The following is an 18,266-nucleotide window of genomic DNA, read 5'->3' as shown; positions in this document are numbered from 1 at the left end:
TGGGCACCTAGGTTGCTTCTAGGACATGGATATTGTAAATTGTGCTGCTGTGAACATTTGGGTGCATAGGTTCTTTTGGATTGGTGTTTCAGGGTTCTTAGGATATAATCCCAGCAGTTAAATTGCTGGGTCAAAGGGCAGTTCCATTTTTACTTTTCTGAGGAAATTCCATACTGTTTTCCACAGTGGCTGTACCAGTCTGCATTCCCACCAACAGTGCACTAGGGTTCCCTTTTCTCCGCAACCTCTCTAACACTTATCATTTTTCAATTTGTTTATGATGGCCATTCTGACTGATGTGAAGTGATATCTCATTGTAATTTTAATTTACATCTCTCTGATGGCTTGTGATGCTGAGCATTCTTTCAAATGTCTCCAGATCCTCTGTGTATCCTCTTTGGAGAAGTGTCTGTTCAGGTCCTATGCCCAATTTTTAATTGGATTGTTTGTCTTCTTGGTGTGGAGTCATGTGAGTTCTTTGTATATTTTGGAGATCAAACCCTTGCCCGAGATATCATGGGCAAATATGTTTTCCCATACATTTGGTTCCCTTTTCATTTAATGTTTTCTTTAGCCATGCAGAAGCTTTTTATTTTGATGAAGTCCCATTTGTTTATTCTTTCCTTTATGTCCCTTGCTCTAGGGGACATATTGGTGAAAATATTGCTGTGTGGAATATCTGAGATTTTCCTGCCTATCTTTTGTTCTAGGACTTTAATTGTATCACAACTTATATTTAATTCTTTTATCCACCTTGAATTTATTTTTGTGTATGGCATAAGTTGGTGTATGAGTTTCATTTTTTTGCATGTAGCTGTCCAGATGTCCCAACACCATTTGTTGAAGAGGATATTTTGATTCAATTTTATGTTTCTACCCGCTTTGTTGAATATTAATTCACCATAGAGACTCAGTTTATTTCTGGTCTCTCTATTCTGTTCCATTGATCTATGCATCTATTCTTATGTCAGTACCAGACTGTTTTGATTACAGTGGTCTTGTAATATAGTTTGATGTCAGGTATGGTGATCCCACCTACTTTCTTCTCCTTGCTTAAAATTCCTGCAACTATTCATGGTTGTTTATAGTTCCATATACATTTTGGAAGTGTTTGTTCTATATCTGTGAAATATGTCATTGGTATTTTCATAGGGATTGCGTTGAATCTATAAATTGCTTTGGGTAGTATGAATATTTTGATGATGTTAATTTTTTAATCCATGAACGTGGATTAAAATGGATATGCTTCCATTTATTTTTGTCTTCCTCAATTTCTTTCTTCAGTGTTGTATAGTTTTCCGAGTACAGGTCTTTTACCTCCTTGGTTAGGTTTATTCCTAGGTATTTTATTTTTCTTGTTCCCATAGCGAATGGGATTTTTTTTCTGGTTTCTGTTTCTAATATTTCATTGTTGGTGTACACAAATGCCTTCAATTTATGAATATTGATCTTGTATCCTGCTGTTTTTCCAAACTCACTTACCAGGTCAAGTAGTTTTTTGCTGGAGTCTGTAGGGTTTTCTGTGTACACTATCGGGTCATCTGAAAACTGACTATTTTGCTTCCTCCTTTCCAATTTGAATGCCTTTTATTTCTTCTTCTTGTCTGATTGCTGTGTCTAGGACTTCCAATAAATACTGTGTTGAAGAGAAGTGGTGAAAGTGAACATCCTTGTCTTGTTCCTGATCTTAGTGGGAAAGATTTTAGTTTTTGCCCATTGAGCATGATGTTGGTCTCTTATGTATGGTCTTTATTATGTTGAGGAATGTTCCCTCTATTCCCACTTTGCTGAGTGTTTTTATCAAAATGGGTGCTGTACCTTATCAAATGCTTTTCCTGCATCTTTTGATATGATCATGTGATTTTGTCTTTGCTTTTGTTTATTTGATGTATTATGAGTATAGATTTGTGACTATTGTACCATCCTTGCATCACTGGGATGAATCCCACCTGGTCATGGTGTATGATCTTTTTAATGTATTGCTGGATGTGGTTTGCCAATATTTGGTTGAGGATTTTAGCGTCTATGTTCATCAGCATTATTGGCCTGCAGTTTTCTTTCTTTGTTGTGTCTTTATCTGGTTTTGGGATTAGGATGATGCTGGCTTCATAAAAAGAGTTTGGGGGTCTTCAGTCTTCTTGGAGTTTTTGGAGAAGTCTGTGAAGGATAGGGGTTAGCTCTTCCTTAAATGTTTTGTAAAATTGTGTGAAACCATCCAATTCAGGGCTTTTGTGTGTTGGGAGTTTTTTTTTTGGTTTTTTTTGTTGTTTTTTTTTAAATTTTTTACATTTATTTATTTTTAGAGAGGGAAGAGAGGGAGATAGAGAGAGAGAGAGAGAGAAACATCAATGTGCGGTTGCTGGGGGTTATGGCCTGCAACCCAGGAATGTACCCTGGCTGGGAATTGAACCTGGGACACTTTGGTTCCCAGCCCGCGCTCAATCCACTGAGCTATGCCAGCCAGGGCGGGAGTTTTTTGATTATTGCTTTGATTTCATCAGCTGTTATTTGTCTTTTCAGGCTTTCTCCTTTTTCACTGAGTTTTAGAAGATTATATTTTTCTAGAAATTTGTCCACTTTACTTAGGTTTTCAAATTTCTTGGCATATAGATCTTCATAATAATTTCTTACAATCCTTTGTATTTCTGTGGTGTCAGTTATAATATCTCCTCTTTTGTTTCTGAGTATGTTTATTTGGGACCTCTCTCTTTTTTTCTTGATGAGTCTGCTTAAAGTCTTGTTGATATTTTTTATCTTTTCAAAACCAGCTCCTGGATTTATTGATCCTTAGAATTGTTTTTTTAGTCTCTATGTTATGTAATTCTCTGATCTTGGTTATTTCCTTCCTTCTACTTGACCTGTGCTATCTTTGTTGTTGTTCCTGCAGTTCTTGTAGATGTAGGGTTAGGTTGTTTATTTGGAATATTTCTATCTTTTTTAGGTAGTCCTGTATTGCTATGAACTTCCCTCTCAGGACTGCCTTTGCTGTGTCCCATACATTTGGGACTGTTGTGAGTTTATTTTCATTTGTGTCAAGAAACTTTGTGATTTCTTCCTTGATTTCATTCTTAACCCATTCATTGTATAATAGCATGCTATTCAATCTCCATGAGTTTGAGTATTTTTGAGTTTTTTCCTTCAGGTCGGTTTCTAGTTTCAGGCCCTTGTGGTCTGAGAAGATGCTTTCTATGATTTCAATATTCTTGAATTTGTTGAGGCTTGTTTTGTGTCCTGTCATGTGGTCTATCTTTGGAAAATGTTCATGTGCATTTGAAAAGAATGTGTATTTAGCTTCTTTGGGATAAAAGGCTCTCTATATATCAGTTAAGTGCATTTCATCCAGGGCATTGTTCAATGCCACAATATCGTTGTTGATACTTTTGGGGAAGTTCCATTCATTTTTGACAGTGGGGGTGTTGAAATTCTCTAGTATATGTTGTGTTGCTGTCTGTATCTTTCTTGAAGTCCTGCAAATTTTCCTTATGTGTTGGGTGCATATATTTTATAATGTTCGTGTCTTCTTAAGGGATTCTTCACTTGAGTATTATGAAGTGTCCTTCTGGGACTCTTTTATGGCCTTTGTTTGAAGTATTTTGTCGGATATAAGTATTGCTACCCTGGACTTTTTTCCTGCCGGTGGGGGATGGAATATTTTTCCCAGCCCTTCAGTTTCAGTCTGTGTAGGTTTTTGTTCTTAGATGGGTCTCCTGGCAGCATATGTGTGGGTAATGTTTTTTAATCATTCTGCTACCCTTTTTCTTTTGATTGGAGCATATAATCCATTTACATTTAAGGTATTATTGATAGGTACTTATTCACTGCCATTTTATTTCCTTTGTACTTTCCATTCCTTTCTTTTTCACTGTTTTCCTTCCTCTTCTTAAAGCAGTACCTTTAGCATATCTTGCAGTGCTGGTTGGTGGAGGTGTATTCTTTGAGGCTTTTTTTGTCTGGGAAACTTTTATTTGGCCTTCCATTTAATTGTAAGCTTTGCTGGATAGAATAGTCTTTGTTGCAGGCCTTTGTTTTTCATTGCTTGGAATATTCTTGCCACTCTCTTTCTGGTTTGGAGTGTTTCTGTTGAGAAGTCAGCTGCTAGCCTTATTGGGGCTCCCGTGTATGTTACTTTCTGTTTCTCCCTTGCTGCCTGTAAGATTCTCTCTTTGTCTTTAAATTTTGTCATTTTAATTATGTGTCTTGCAGTGGGCCTCTTTGGGGTCCTCTTGAATTGGGTCCCTCTCTGCTTCCTGGACTTGTGTAGCTTCTCTCATTAATTAGGGAAATTTTCCATCCTTACTTTTTCAAACAGGTTTTCTATGCCTTGCTCCCTCTTCTTCTCCTTCTGGTATCCCTGTTATATGGATATTATTTCGTTCATGTTGTCCTGCATTTCCCTTAATTCCTCTTCATTTTTTTTAGTCTTTTTTCTTTTCTTGCTATTTTTGGGAGGTTTTTTGTACTTTGTCCTGTAGCTCACTGATCCGATCTTCTGCTTCATCCAGCCTGATTTTGATTCCTTCTACTGTATTCTTTAATTTTGAAATTATATTCTTCATTTCTTCTTGGCCCTTGTTGATTGTTCTGTGTCCCTTTTTTTCTGACATAGTTTGCAGTAAATTCCTGATAATTTCCCTGTAGCTTTGGTAGTTCACACTGAGCTCATTGGGCTTCCTTATAACCATTGTATTGAACTCAATATCTGATAATTGAGTTACATCTATTTCATTTAGCATTCCTTCTGAGGATTCCTCCTTTCCTTTAGATTGGGGTTTGTTTCTTTGTCTTCCCATTGTTTGTAGTACTCTTCTTATTTGCTTTTGTTGCTTAAATTGATCTGTTTTGAGTTTTCTGACTTGGTGGTGTGAACTTCTATGGTGAGAAGCCTGTTAGATACATGGTTCAGTCTCCCTGATCACCTGAACTTGATGTTCTTGGGATCTCCTTTATGCCTTTTATGCTTGTTTTTTGGATATAATTGGATTTTGATTGTTGTTGGATCGGTCTTTCTTGGGGTCCTTCTCTTTTGCTGATTGACTTAAGATCACTTTGCCCACCACGTCTGTGCACTGTTGTGCAGGCAAGCACAGAGCCCTGAATGAAACCACAGAGCCCAAGAAACAAACCCACACTAACAACTATAGCTCCCCCCCAACAATCCCACTATCAATACCAAATGAACCAGCATTAATAAGGGTGTAATGAGACTAAGACTATTATAAGAAAAGAGAGTGGATATGAGATGACCCTACTAAAGAAAAATTACTTTGAGAGGGTAGAGGGAGGAGCACTAATAAGAGTTGGGAGTTGGAGCAATGGAAGGAGAGAAGGTATAGTTGTACCTCATGTATAAAGAAAGGGAGTTATGAGTGTGGAATGGAGTATGAGAGGGAAGTGTATAATGTTAGTTTAACAGAAATTAAAATAGTATAAAATAAAATAAAGTGTTACAGAGAAAGAAAAAGGAAGGAAAAATATTAAATAATTAATAAAAATATAGGAGTCAAATTGGAGAGAAAGATCCACCAGAGTACCGATCAACAACAAACAAGCTAAATTAATATAGGTGGTATGGAATAAGAGGGAAAAAAGAAACAAAGAAAAGTGTAAGAGATGTTTAGCAGAATGGACAGTGGTTTTGTAATGATGGAGGGAGAGGGAATACCAAGAGTAAGGGACAAAACTAGACTAAGTGAAGGAAAAATTAAAATTTGGGGTATAATGAAAAGAAAAAAGGAGAATAAGAAAAATAAAAGGGCAGGGTAAAAGAGAAATATAAGAACTACAAAAAAAGAAAAGAAAAAAGTATGCTATGATGGCATAATTAAAATTTAAGTAAAGAAAGAAAAAAGGAATAGGAGAGGTGGTCCAATAAAATTTGTCATTTGAAATACAGAATTAGTGAAGCTCTAGGGATAACCTTGAAAAAAACATGTATAACTACCCTACCCACACAACCAACTAGCAGTTTGTTATAAGTGTAGAGAGAATGCTGGTATTTTAATAGCTGGCAAAAGGATATGAAATGAACTCTTGAGAAGAGAAATTCATTTTTAGTGTCTGGTCAAGGGAGAAATACTAAGAGTGTGGAATGGAAACAAGTTGTAGCTAGAGAGAGAAAACCAAATTTGAAATGAAATATTACAAAGAAAGAGGAAGGTAAGATGGGCTAAGAGAAAGGAGGGGCAAAATATTGGATTGAAATACACTATAGTATAAATCTAGTGACTTATTGTATAACAAATTCGCTGGACAAGAAATGAATGTTATAAGCTGTGCAGGAAAGAAAATATCACATATCATGAAGGATACCATAGTGGCTTCTGTATCGGTAGTCTCGTTGTGTTTACCAGTTTTTTTTTTCTTTCTGTATCTGCCTCTGATGTCAGATGTTGACCCTGTCTGGCCTTAGCCTGTTGGATACTTCCAGTGATCTGCCTGTCACTGACTGTCTCTTTCAATTGTTAATATGATAACTCTGCATTCAGCAGTCAGATTTAAGCCCCGTAGGGTGGGGCTGAGTCCCTCCTGCAGATGTTTTCCCTCAGGTAGCTGCTGCTGCTTGAGCAGGATAATTGCTGTGTATCAGGATGATTGTTGTCTCAGCACTTGAGCCCTGCGCTACTTCGTACGTTCGTCAGTTCTCTCCCCAAAGCCTCTGTCCCCAGTCTTTCCTCCTCAAGTTTCTGTAGTCCCCTCTTGTCCATCCTTTGCCAGTGATCTACTGTCTCTGGCTATTTCCTTGGTTGGTTTGGTCATTAGAACTCAGCAGGTCAGGCTTAAGCACCAAAGGGCCAGGGCAGAGACCCTCCTTAGGTTGAGGCCATTGCTTCTCTTGGGCTACTGCCACTGGGAGGGAGTGATCTGCCTGAGCACAAAGGCTGCCTGTTGTCTAGGGCATGACTCAGCACCGGAATCCCAGGGGGCTATTCTCTCAGTTCTCTCCCCAAGGCCTCTGTACTCAGTTTTTCCTCAAGCATCTCTAGTCCACTCTGCCCCTACCTTGCCTGAGCCCTGGATAAGTGGGCTGCAAATGAAAATTTGTGGGTAGGGGCCCTTTAACACAGCCCTTGCACATCTCCAACTGTCTGTCTCTGGCAGAGAGCAACCCTGCTGCTTTTTCCACTGGTTGTTATCTGTGTACTTTTTTGGCTCTGGTGTTCTAGGCTGGGTATCCTAGCTTAGCGTTTAGAGACCCCAATCTTCTTGGTGATCCAACAGGCCGCTTAAATTATCCCACTGGCGCTGACACCTGTGAGGGCTCAGCCAGCCCTCTCGCGTCTCTGCCAAGCTCCTTACCACAACCGGTTGTGCCGAAGGCCGGTTCTGTATGTCCAAAGTTCTATGCTTCTCTCTGGCCATTGGTCAGTTGTTTGTTCCGGATGGTTTCGCCAAAGTGAAATTGTAACTCAAGATTGGTCCTGGGAGGAGGTCAGTGTGACTTCCATTCACATCCTCTGCCATCTTTTCTCTCTTTCCCTGAAGGGCTTTCATACTTGAGTATTTTAGAAGAAACCTTTATATTTGTATCAGATAACTCAATCGGAATCAAAAGGTGAGAGAAGAATGTGTATATATACTGCTGTAACTAAATTTATCCCATCATCTTTCTCTAATCTCTTGGTGTAGATTGATCCTCATTAGAACTTGTTTCAAAATAAAGCAATTTGTATACTGTGGGCAGGAAAGGAATGTCCATGACCTCATTGACAAACTGTTCTGATATTATTTCCATGACTGATATGAACTTAACATTCCTCTGGAAGATGGATTTGCCATATATTCTTGGGAAAGAGTAGAAATTACAATGGTTTTCCCATTTATGCATATACCGTCTTATTCCAACCTACAAGCACAGTTTTAACTTTGTGAACGATTTGTCCTGCAGAGAAGAAACATAAATTGGCTATACTCCTGCTCATTACAATAGGTTGAGGATTACAATGCCACATCATATCAAAGTTTTGAGAGGCTGGGCTTACAGTGAATATTTAGAATTGATATAATTTATTGATCATATTTTAATGTGTTCTGCCTCTGAAGTCATAATTCTTTTATTTTATTTATTTTATTTTTATTTATTGTTGTTCAAGTACAGTTGTCTCCATTTTACTCCCTCCATTACCCCCCCTACCCAGCCATCCCTACTCCCCACCCTTGATCCTACCCCTCTTTGGTTTTGTCCATTTGTCCTTTGTACATTTTCCTGAAAACCCTTCCTCTTTTTTCCCCCCATTACCCCTCCCACCTCCCTCTGGTTACTGTCAGTATGTTCTCAATTTCAGTGTCTTGGTTATATTTTGCTTGCTTGATTAGGTTCTACTTATAGATGAGATCATATGACATTTGTCTTTCACCACCCACCTGGCTTACTTCACTTAGCATAATGCTCTCCAGTTCCATCCATGCTGTCTCGAAGGGTAGGAGCTCCCTCTTTCTTGTGCTGCATAGTATTCCATCATGTAGATGTACCATAGTCTTTGATCCATTCATTTACTGATGGGCACTTAGGTTGCTTCCAACACTTGCCTAGTGCACTGCTGTGAACACTGGAGTGCATGGGTTCTTTTGAATTGGTGTTTCGGGTTCTTAGGGTATAATCCCAGCAGTGGAATTGCTGGGTCATCAGGCAGTTCCGTTTTTAGTTTTCTGAGGAAATTCCATACTGTTTTCCACAGTGGCTGTTCTAGTCTGCATTCCCCACCACAGTGCACTAGGGTTCTCTTTTCTCTACATCCTCTCCAACACTTGTTAATTTGTTTATGATGGCCATTTTGACTGGTGTGAAGTGGTATCTCATTGTGGTTTTATGAAGTCCTAATTCTTATATCACAAAGTATTACATTCAGAAATCAACGAATTTAAGTTTTGAAATGAACAAGTAAAAATGCTACGTTTGCTGTCCTGCCTCATTTTTAAAATATACAAATTAAAAAGGGTCAAAGAAAGTATTGATCCACCTGTAAAGGGTTGAATATATGTGAATTGCTAAACTTGTGGAGATACCTAGGCAATAATGTATGTTAAGGGGAGTAATTGGCAAGGGTAGACATGCTCCATTTCTTTCCTATAGTTATAACTACATTTTTCTTCTGCCTTATGCTGTCTTCCAGTTTCCTTTTCATAATAACTCTTACATTGAGAGAATGAGCATACTGAAGAACAAGAGTCGTGAGGGAGTACAGTTCTTGAGGGTGGAGCCTGAATTTTCCCCTCCCTTAGAAGTCCTCTTAACCGCATGTGCTCTTCTATGTGTGCTGCATCCCTCAGTACATGTTGTGAACCTGCTGCATGACACCTGAGAGAGCTACTATGCACCATGGGCTAACAGGGGAAAAAGGCTCTGCTAGAATAGAATTTTCTCTTTCTTGTTTATTTAAAAATGCACTCTTTGTCAAGATCTCTCTGGATGAAAAAAGGAGCCCCTCCAAATAACCATCTAAGGTACCTGTCTAAAAAGAACTGAGTATTTTTTAGCTCTTATTTCTTGTACACAGTGTGATTGTTCACTGTGAGAATAATGTCAGAGTAGTTCATGATACCTGCTTTTTTAAGAACACTGTTTTTCTTTTAATAAACATTTTTTCATCTTTAAGGTGCATGTTTTAAATGTCAGTTCCTAAAATTTCATCCTGTTTAGATTTGCATATTTCTAGGTTGCAAATCTAGGGGTTGAATTAGGGGTTGGGAACAGAGGTGGGGCCGGACTGCTTGGTTTCTTTTTAATGATGACCTTGGGGAACTTTGGCTCTTCTCTGTCTGTCCGACCTAGCAGGATCTAGCTAGTCTTTATTGCTTCACTGTGTACCAGGCCCTAGCTAGCAATTTTAGATAATCTTTGCATTTCTACTAACAAAGCTGGCACCTAAGTATAGTAGAGAAGCTTAGGGATTTTAAGAACTTACCTGAGACCATGGTTCATGAATGGCTGAGCTGGGATTCAACCTAGTTCTTCTACTTACAAAGTGCATGCTCTTTCAATTAGAACATGAGACATACAGCCCTTTTATATATTTTCTTTTTAAATATATTTTATTGATTATGCTATTACAGTTGTCCCATTTTTTCCTCCCCTTTATTCTCCTCTGCCCTGTACCCTCCCCCCACCATCATTCCCCCAACTTAGTTCATGTCCATGGGTCATACATATAAGTTCTTCAGCTTCTTCATTTCCCATACTATTCTTAACCTCCCCCTGCCTATTTTGTATGTACCATTTATGCTTCTTATTCCCTGTACCTTTTCCCCATCCTCCCACCCCCCACTGATAACCCTCCATGTGATCTCTATTTCTGTGAATCTGTTACTGTTATAGTTATTTGCTTAGTTCATTTTTGGTTTTGGTTTTGGTTTTGTTCTTTTAGGTTCAGTTGTTAGTTGTGTTTATTGTCACTTCACTGTTTGTATTTTTGTTCTTTTTTTAGATAAGACCCTTTAACATTTCATATATAAGGGCTTGGTGATGATCAGCTCCTTTAAATTGACCTTTGGGAAGCACTGTATCTGCCTTTCCACTCTAGATGATAGCTTTGCTGGAAAGAGTAATCTTGGATGTAGGTCCTTGCTTGTCATGACTTCAAATACTTCTTTCTTTTTGAGAAATCAGCTGATAGTCTTATGGGAACTCCTTTGGAGGTAACTGTCCCCTTTCCTCTTACTGCTTTTGAGTAAGTAGTAATTACTCTCCTTATTTTTCTCTCCTTATTTTTAATCTTGGGCAATGTAAATATGATGTGCCTTGATGTGTGCTTCCTTGGGTCCAACTTTTTTGGGACTCTCTGAGCTTCCTAGACTTCCTGGAAGTCTATTTCCTTCACCAGATTGGGGAAATTCTCCTTCATTATTTTTTCAAATAAGTTTTCAATTTCTTGCTCCTCCTCTTCTCTTTCTGGCACCCCTAGAATTCAGATGTTGGAATGTTAAAAGTTGTCCCACAGGTTCCTAAACCTCTCCTCATTTTTTGAATTCTTTTTTCTTCGTTCTATTCTGGTTGAATGCTTATTTTTTTTTTCTTGTGCTCCAAACCGTTGATCTGAGTCCTGGTTTCCTTCCTGTCACTGTTGGTTCCCTGTACATTTTCCTTTATTTCACTTATCATAGCCTTCACTTTTTCCTCTATTTTGCAACCATACTCAACCATTTCTGTGAGCATCCTGATTCCCAATGTTTTGAACTCTGCGTCTGATAGGTTGGCTATCTCTTCATTGCTTAATTGTATTCTTTTTGGAGCTTTGATCTGTTCTTTCATTTGGGGCATATTTTTTTTGTCTTGGTGTGCCTGTTATATAGTAAGGGGCAAGGCCTTAGGTATTTGCCAGGGCTGGGCAACCCACATTGTGGAACTGTGGCACTGTGTATGGGGGAGGGGTCTGAGAGGGTACAATGCCACTTGCTCAGCTGTCAGCTGGCTTTCAGTCACTTCCTCCGCTACTCACAAGGAAATTGGGCCCTTCTGGTGCTGATACCCAGGTAAGTGGTTTTGTGACATTCTAGGACCCTGTGAGTCTCTTTAATGACCTCTCCTGTGAGGCTGGGATTTTCTCCTGCCACTTCAACACCCACTGGTTTTTTGGCCCAGATGTTTTGAGGCTTAATTTCCCCTCACTGGATCCCTGGGTTGTGTTGTTTGTCTTGCTCCCCAGTTGTTTCTCCTGGTTTATCCATACGCAGATGTGGGACTGCCCTATCTGCCAACTGATGCCTTGCCATGAGTCCTCTCCACCCCAGCTGCTGCCTCCATCCCTCCTACCAGTCTGGATGAATATTTTTCTTTTAACTCCTTGGTTTTTTGGACTTCCATACAGTTCTATTTTCTGGTAGTTCTGGTTATTTTTTAATTTTAAATTGTTGTTGTCCTTCTTTTGGTTGTGCTAGGGAGGCATGGTGTATCTGCCTATGCCTCCATCTTGGCCAGAAGTTCCTAAATACCCATTCAGCCCTTTTAAACAATAGTTGGCTAATACAAGGTACAACAGAAGATGCCTGCTTGAGTGTGGTTGGTAGGGTAATAATATGGGTGTAATAATTTATAGTTTTAATTTGAACATTTCACTTAAAATGTCATACAGTGTGCTTGAGTATGATACTGTTATTACACAGAAATACATGCTTATGATTTTGTAATAAAACAGGGGTGTTATTTGTGTCAGACCCTGTTATTTTCCCAAGAAGCACATTATAGTAGTATTTAAATAGGAAGAAAATACAGGAATGGAAAAAAAAATGCCAAAACCTTCATAGTTGCTGTCATTTTCAATAATTCTGTGATGAACAGGTGTCACCTAATTTATTTTTAAAACTAAATGGTCCTAAAAAAATAACAATTAGTCTTCATGGCCCTATAGTTCTACCTAATTCTGAGCTAAATAGACTTCTGTTATTTTTTGTTCTGGAAACTTAATGATCAATTGTTAGTTAGTGTATATGGAGAAATCCATTCCTGATTTCTAAAGAACCAATTTTATTTTTTTTGAAGATTTTATGTATTTATTTTTAGACAGAGGGAATGGAGAGAAACAGGGGGAGAATATCAATGTGTGGGTGCCTCTCATGTGCCCCGCACTGGGGACCTGGTCTGCAACCCAGTCATGTTCCCTAGACTTGGAATTGAACCACTGACCCTTTGGTTCTCAGGCTGGCATTCAATCTACTGAACAACACCAGCCAAGGCTAAATAACCAATTTTAAAGTGAATTTTTGAACCCAGTCCATCTGTAAATTGAGGATTACCTGAGCGTAGATTATTTCACATTTGGAAAAAACTAGTTTTTTCTCATTTATTTCAACTAAAGCCCATCACATGATAAGTAGATATAGAATAAAATTGTATAATTATTTGTTCTTCAGGCTTAATTAACATAGACTTCTTTTCACAATGCTAGGTGTTAACATGTATCACCACTTCTGTGACTTTGTCAATCTTTACATCACTCAACACTGTCAACAAATTCCTTTACTACAGATGTGTACATTGTGATGTGGGACACGGTGAGTAGGACTGCTCTCTGCTTCAGCTCTGTCCTTGCTCAGTAAATCTGTGACTCTGATGTGGTGAAGTGTAATTTTCTAAGACACACACACTTAAAGACTCACACATACATCTATGCATGTGCAGATGAGTGGGATCTGTCTATGTGTATGTACATGTACATATATACATGGGGAGATACTGGGTTGGCCAAAAAGTCCACCTTAGTTTTTTCCATAAAATAAAAGTCATGTTATTCATTTTCATGAATACCTATTGATTTGGATATTTTGAGTAGATTGGTTGTCTCCTATTAGCTTCTAGTGGGTAGAGGCTGAGGTGCTGCTAAACATCTTCCGATGTATGAGAGCCCCACAGCAAAGAATTATTTGGCCAAAGTATCAATAGTACCAAGAAACTTAGCAAACCACTTTTGACACATTCAGTCAGTCATAGCACCTTCTTCATACACTGTACAAATCTTTTTTTTTGCATTTTTGTTGCATTTTTATCTTTCTTGAAATAATAAAGCATAATATGCTGAGAATGTTGCATATTTTCTTCCATCTTCATATTAAAATGGCTACACAAAATTCACCAATTTGATAACATTTTTTTAAATGCATCTGATATGATAGCTGTCACAATACAGTGTAAGAAATTGTGTTGAGTGAAGTTAAAGACAACTAAGTACTACTAAAGCCATTGTATGGAAAAAACTAAATAAACTTTTTGGCCAACTCAATACATGTGTAGGTTTATACTTTCATTCTATGAACTTCAGAGTGAGGCCATGGAAGATTTCTTTGCTCCTTTGGGCAGGTGAATCTCCAAAGACCAAAGTCCCATCCTTTGTGTTTTTCTGAGGGAGACATAAGAAGACTGTCATTCCTTTGACCCCTGTGACCCCTGCATGACCCTCGTGGGGAGCACCCTTGTCTTACCATTTGACTTTGCCTACTTGCAGTTTCCCATTGCTGCCTGCTTGATGACAGCTGTGCCGTATGGATGCACTCACTATACATGCTGAGTCCTGGGTGTGCACATAAATACTGTACCTGCTATTTGCTTATGTGTTTTTAGTGCTGTCTTTTTTCCTTCTCACTCTTTTCCTTTTTTTTCCCTGTTTCTTTCAATACTGGCCTATGTACCTGCCAAGGTAATCTACTCCTACCAGAGTTGCCCAAATACACACAACTGTGAAACGGGACAGTTGTAGTCTCTACTTGAGTGTCATTTTGAGAATAAACCATATAGTATATGAATAGTCAGAGTACCCAACACATAGCACATGTGCTTTGAATGTTACTGTGACAAAGATAGTGATAAGAACATGTGGTTTATATTGGGTTGGCCAAAAAGTTTGGTTTTTCCACAAGATGGCTCTAGTAGTGCTTAGCTGTCCTTTAACACCATTCAAAACAATTTTGTTAGATTGTATTGTGACAGCTGTCATATCAGGTGTATTAAAAAAACTAACCCCTGGCTGGCGTAGCTCAGTGGATTGAGTGTGGCTGTGAACCAAAGCGTCACAGGTTTGATTCCCAGTCAGGGCACATGCCTGGGTTGCAGGCCATGGTCCCCAGCAACCGCACATTGATGTTTCTCTCACTCTCTCTCTTTCTCCTTCCCTTCCCTCTCTAAAAATAAATAAAAATCTTTAAAAAAAAAACTTACCAAGATTGGTGAATTTTGTGTAGCCCTTTTAATATTGAAGATGGAAAAATATGCAATATTTTTGGTATTTTGCTTTATTATTTCAAGAAAGATAAAACACAACTGAAATGCAAAAAAGATTTGTGCAGTATATGGAGAAGGTGCTATGACTGACTGAATATATCAACAGTGGTTAGTGAGTTTCATGCTGGAGATTTCTTGCTGGATGATGCTACCCAACTGGTCAGGTAGACCAGTTGAAGTTGATAGTGATTGAATCCAGACATTAATTGAGAATAATCAATTTTATACCATGTGGGAAATAGCCAACATACTCAAAATATCCAAATCAATAAATTATTGGTGAAAATGAAAGCTATGTCTTTTCTTTTATGGAAAAAAACACATGGACTTTTTGGTTAACCCAATAATACACATGAGAAAGGCTGCCTAAACTGGGAAGTTGAAATACCAACTGAGAAGTCATGTAAGTTTCAACTAAACATTCCAACTCACAGGACACCATTCGCCCCCCTCTTGGCACAAGTCTGTTTAGAATGATCTTGCAGGGAACCACAGCTTGCTGGTAGGACAGGATCAGATATTTTCTCTGGAAAGAGTCTTTCTAGCAGCTCACATAGTACAGCTCAGGTGCAAGGACTAGGGATCCACCTGGGCAGGTTCAGGTGCCTCATGTCCCACAGGATAGTCCCTAATGTCTCCTGGGACAATTGCATTGGCAAAGACCCCAGAACCGAGAAGAGAGACAGCCAATTATGAGAGTCATTACACCCTTTCCCAGTGATTTACCTATTAAATATCTTTTTTTAAAAATCATAGGCAGTGTTACCTAGAAGCACAGTGGACACATGCTATATTCATTTTCATAGAGCAGAGCTAGACAGCTGATTGCAGTTCCATTTCTTGTGCAGGAGGGAAATTGTTTTCCTGACATGTTTTTCATTTATGTGAAGCTCATAGTTGAGCTGAGTAGGAAAGGTTTCATTATTGCCGCGAGACCTGTGGTTTGATGTGAAGTTTGATGAGAGTCGTTTTTTTTTATTCTTGGAGGTGAATGCTGTCTTTAGTTTCCTTCTTGCATAGATTTACGTTTTCATATCTTCAGTTTTGCTGCCACCAGTTTCATTTCCTCAAAATGTTTCTGTGAGCAAAGGGCACATAGTCCCTTTCTTTTCCTCTTTTTGTGTGCTTCTAGGCCACAGTCACTGGGCATCAGCAGCCCTGAATGATTAACTCAGAGTGTGGTGCTTTTTAAAAAAATTACACCTGTTGTTATCTCATCTAATGTTCACAACCCTTGGTGGACAAGGTTTTTATTAGCTTATTTCATAGATGAGGAAGCCAAGGCTCTGAGCAGCTGGTGGCTGTCCTCCAAGAACATGGTCAGCAAGGGGTGGAGTCAGGGTTCCTGTGTAGGCCGGTTGACCCCAGATCTGTCCCCAGAAACTGCAGTGCTTTAGTGCCTCCCTAGAGTTCCCTGCAGAACCTGTTAAGTGGATGAAAGTTTTCTAGATACTTCCCAGAAGTTTCCTTGTATCTTGTATGCTTTTCCATACCTTCCTCAAGTAGACTGAGTTAAGCTGAGCTGACTTCTCCCACCCACCCTTCTCTGTGTCCTTCTGGGAGGAGTAGGCTGTTCAGCCACCAGAAGCTTCTTGGTCACTCAGGTCACTGGGCACGTGTGGCAGGGCATTCAGACCCGGACTGGCCTGGCCCAGCATGTTGTGTGCCCTGCTGTTATCTTCCTCCTTTGCTGCTCTCTGTGCATCCATTTTAAAGTTGTTTTCTTTATCAGTGAGGTCTTAGCTGGTTGCTCATTCAGATTCCTAGGACAGACAAATCTGCTGGGTTGCTACAGAACTGAGGCCCACAAAGTACTGGAGGTTTCCTGGGGACAGTCGTAAGGTGTGTGTGACCACTGATACTTCTCTTTTCTGGTGAGGCCTTCAGTGAAGCCACACTGTGGCCCAGGCTGACTGTGACTCGAAGCCCTGATAGAGGACAATGCTCAGAGCAGTTCTGAAGGCCTTGGAATGAGCAGTGTGCCCAGTGAAGGAGCAGAGTGGTGGCTGTGGCTGCACTTCAGATCTTACTGACCTTTTTACAAACTTCTCATAAAGAAGCCCTATAAGGACTTCCCTCTTGTCCCTTACAAAATTTAGCAGTTTGGCCTCTCCCTTGAGTCACATGGCTTCCTCTGTGGGATGGGTAAGGCCACCAACCTCCTGAGACGCATTAAGGGACACTTCTACAGAAGAATTTCTGGGCATAACAGGGTTGCTCTTATTAACAGAATGAATAAAAGAGGAGATTGCTGCAGAATTTCCATATTTTCTTGTGCTGAGAAGTACTACAGCTTTATTATATTTTTAATTAGGTAAGTAGTATCTGGTTATAATGAGTTCAAAACAACACAGAAGTATGTAATGATTAAAAAAATTCTTCCTCTTCTCTAATTCCATTTCCCTTAAAGGTAATTGCAGTTAACACATGAGAATGCCTTGTAAGACTTTCCTATACCTTTATAGGAAATATGCTCTCTCACATTAACTTAATATGTCATGGACATTTAAGGTTATCATTTTCCATTGATATTCTGTTGGCTGCATGCCTCAGTACATGCATTCATCTCTGTCCCCATCTGGATCATGTGATGTTTGTTTCCAATTCTTTGCTATTTACTGAAATGCTGCAGTGAAAATCCTTCCCATGGACACATGCCTATATACCTCATCCTAGTATTTCTGCAGGACAGATTCTTGTAAGTAGAAATTCTAAGTCATAGGTTATGTGTATGTTTAAATTTGAGACAAACACAGGAGGATATGTTCTTCACTATGAGACTAGAAAAAAGTTTCTCCTTTCCCTGTGGCAGAGAATTTGAATTTGGGACATGGCAAAGCAGCTTTTAGAGGTGGTTATTACTGAATATTACATGATTCCCTGGAAAGGGATGAGTCAGGTTTCTGTATTTTATTATTAAATTTTTTTCAAAGGTGTCTTGTTTTATCTGAGGTATTTTATCTCAAGAAACTGTCTAGTCACTTCTTTTAATTGTCCTTTATTTCATTGAGCCAGACCAGAAGATTGCACTTTTGGTGGTGTTCTCAGGGGCCTTTCTTAGAATGGCACTGGAGAGATATTGAAGGAACTATTTTTATCACCACATTTAACAATTCTCTGTAATTTTGAAATAACTCTAAAATGTATGATGTAAAATTTTTATAATCTGAAAAAGTGCTATAAAGATAAAGACATAAACATAATCATCATCTATACCGAGACTTTAATATTTCTTATTTCCTCCATTGGCTGAATTTTCAATCTAAGTTATACCATTTTAAAATAATTATTCTTATAGTTTGAAAAAATAAAATAAAATAAAATAAATTGATATACTTAACTGATGGAGCATGTTATTAATTTCTGCTTTTTAAAAATCAATGCATTTGGTTAATGTACTAGAAGGAACTAATTCCCTCTGAGAGGCAACTGCTGTGCAGAGGTTGTGAACATGGAGCCTGGAACCACACAGACTGAATTAATCCCAACCCTACAAACACACCAGCTCTATGATTTAGGCAAATTACTTAAATTTGTGTCTTAGTTTCCTTAATTGTAAAAA

General features: G+C 38.8%; 1 protein-coding gene across 1 annotated transcript in view; it reads left to right on the top strand.

Annotated features, from left to right (window-relative positions):
- The window catches only part of EOGT (EGF domain specific O-linked N-acetylglucosamine transferase), a 50,033-nt gene that overhangs the window by 12,738 nt on the left and 19,029 nt on the right, over positions 1-18,266 (top strand). The window contains 2 exon segments of the mRNA XM_036031003.1: positions 12,879-12,937; positions 12,940-12,984. Of these exon segments, the coding sequence (XP_035886896.1) occupies positions 12,879-12,937; positions 12,940-12,984 (104 nt within the window).

This window comes from Phyllostomus discolor, chromosome 7 (assembly GCF_004126475.2).
Source record: "Phyllostomus discolor isolate MPI-MPIP mPhyDis1 chromosome 7, mPhyDis1.pri.v3, whole genome shotgun sequence".
Lineage (NCBI taxonomy): Eukaryota > Metazoa > Chordata > Mammalia > Chiroptera > Phyllostomidae > Phyllostomus > Phyllostomus discolor.
The sequence above is the reverse complement of the archived record's forward strand: the minus strand, read 5'-3'. Positions and strand labels throughout refer to the sequence as shown.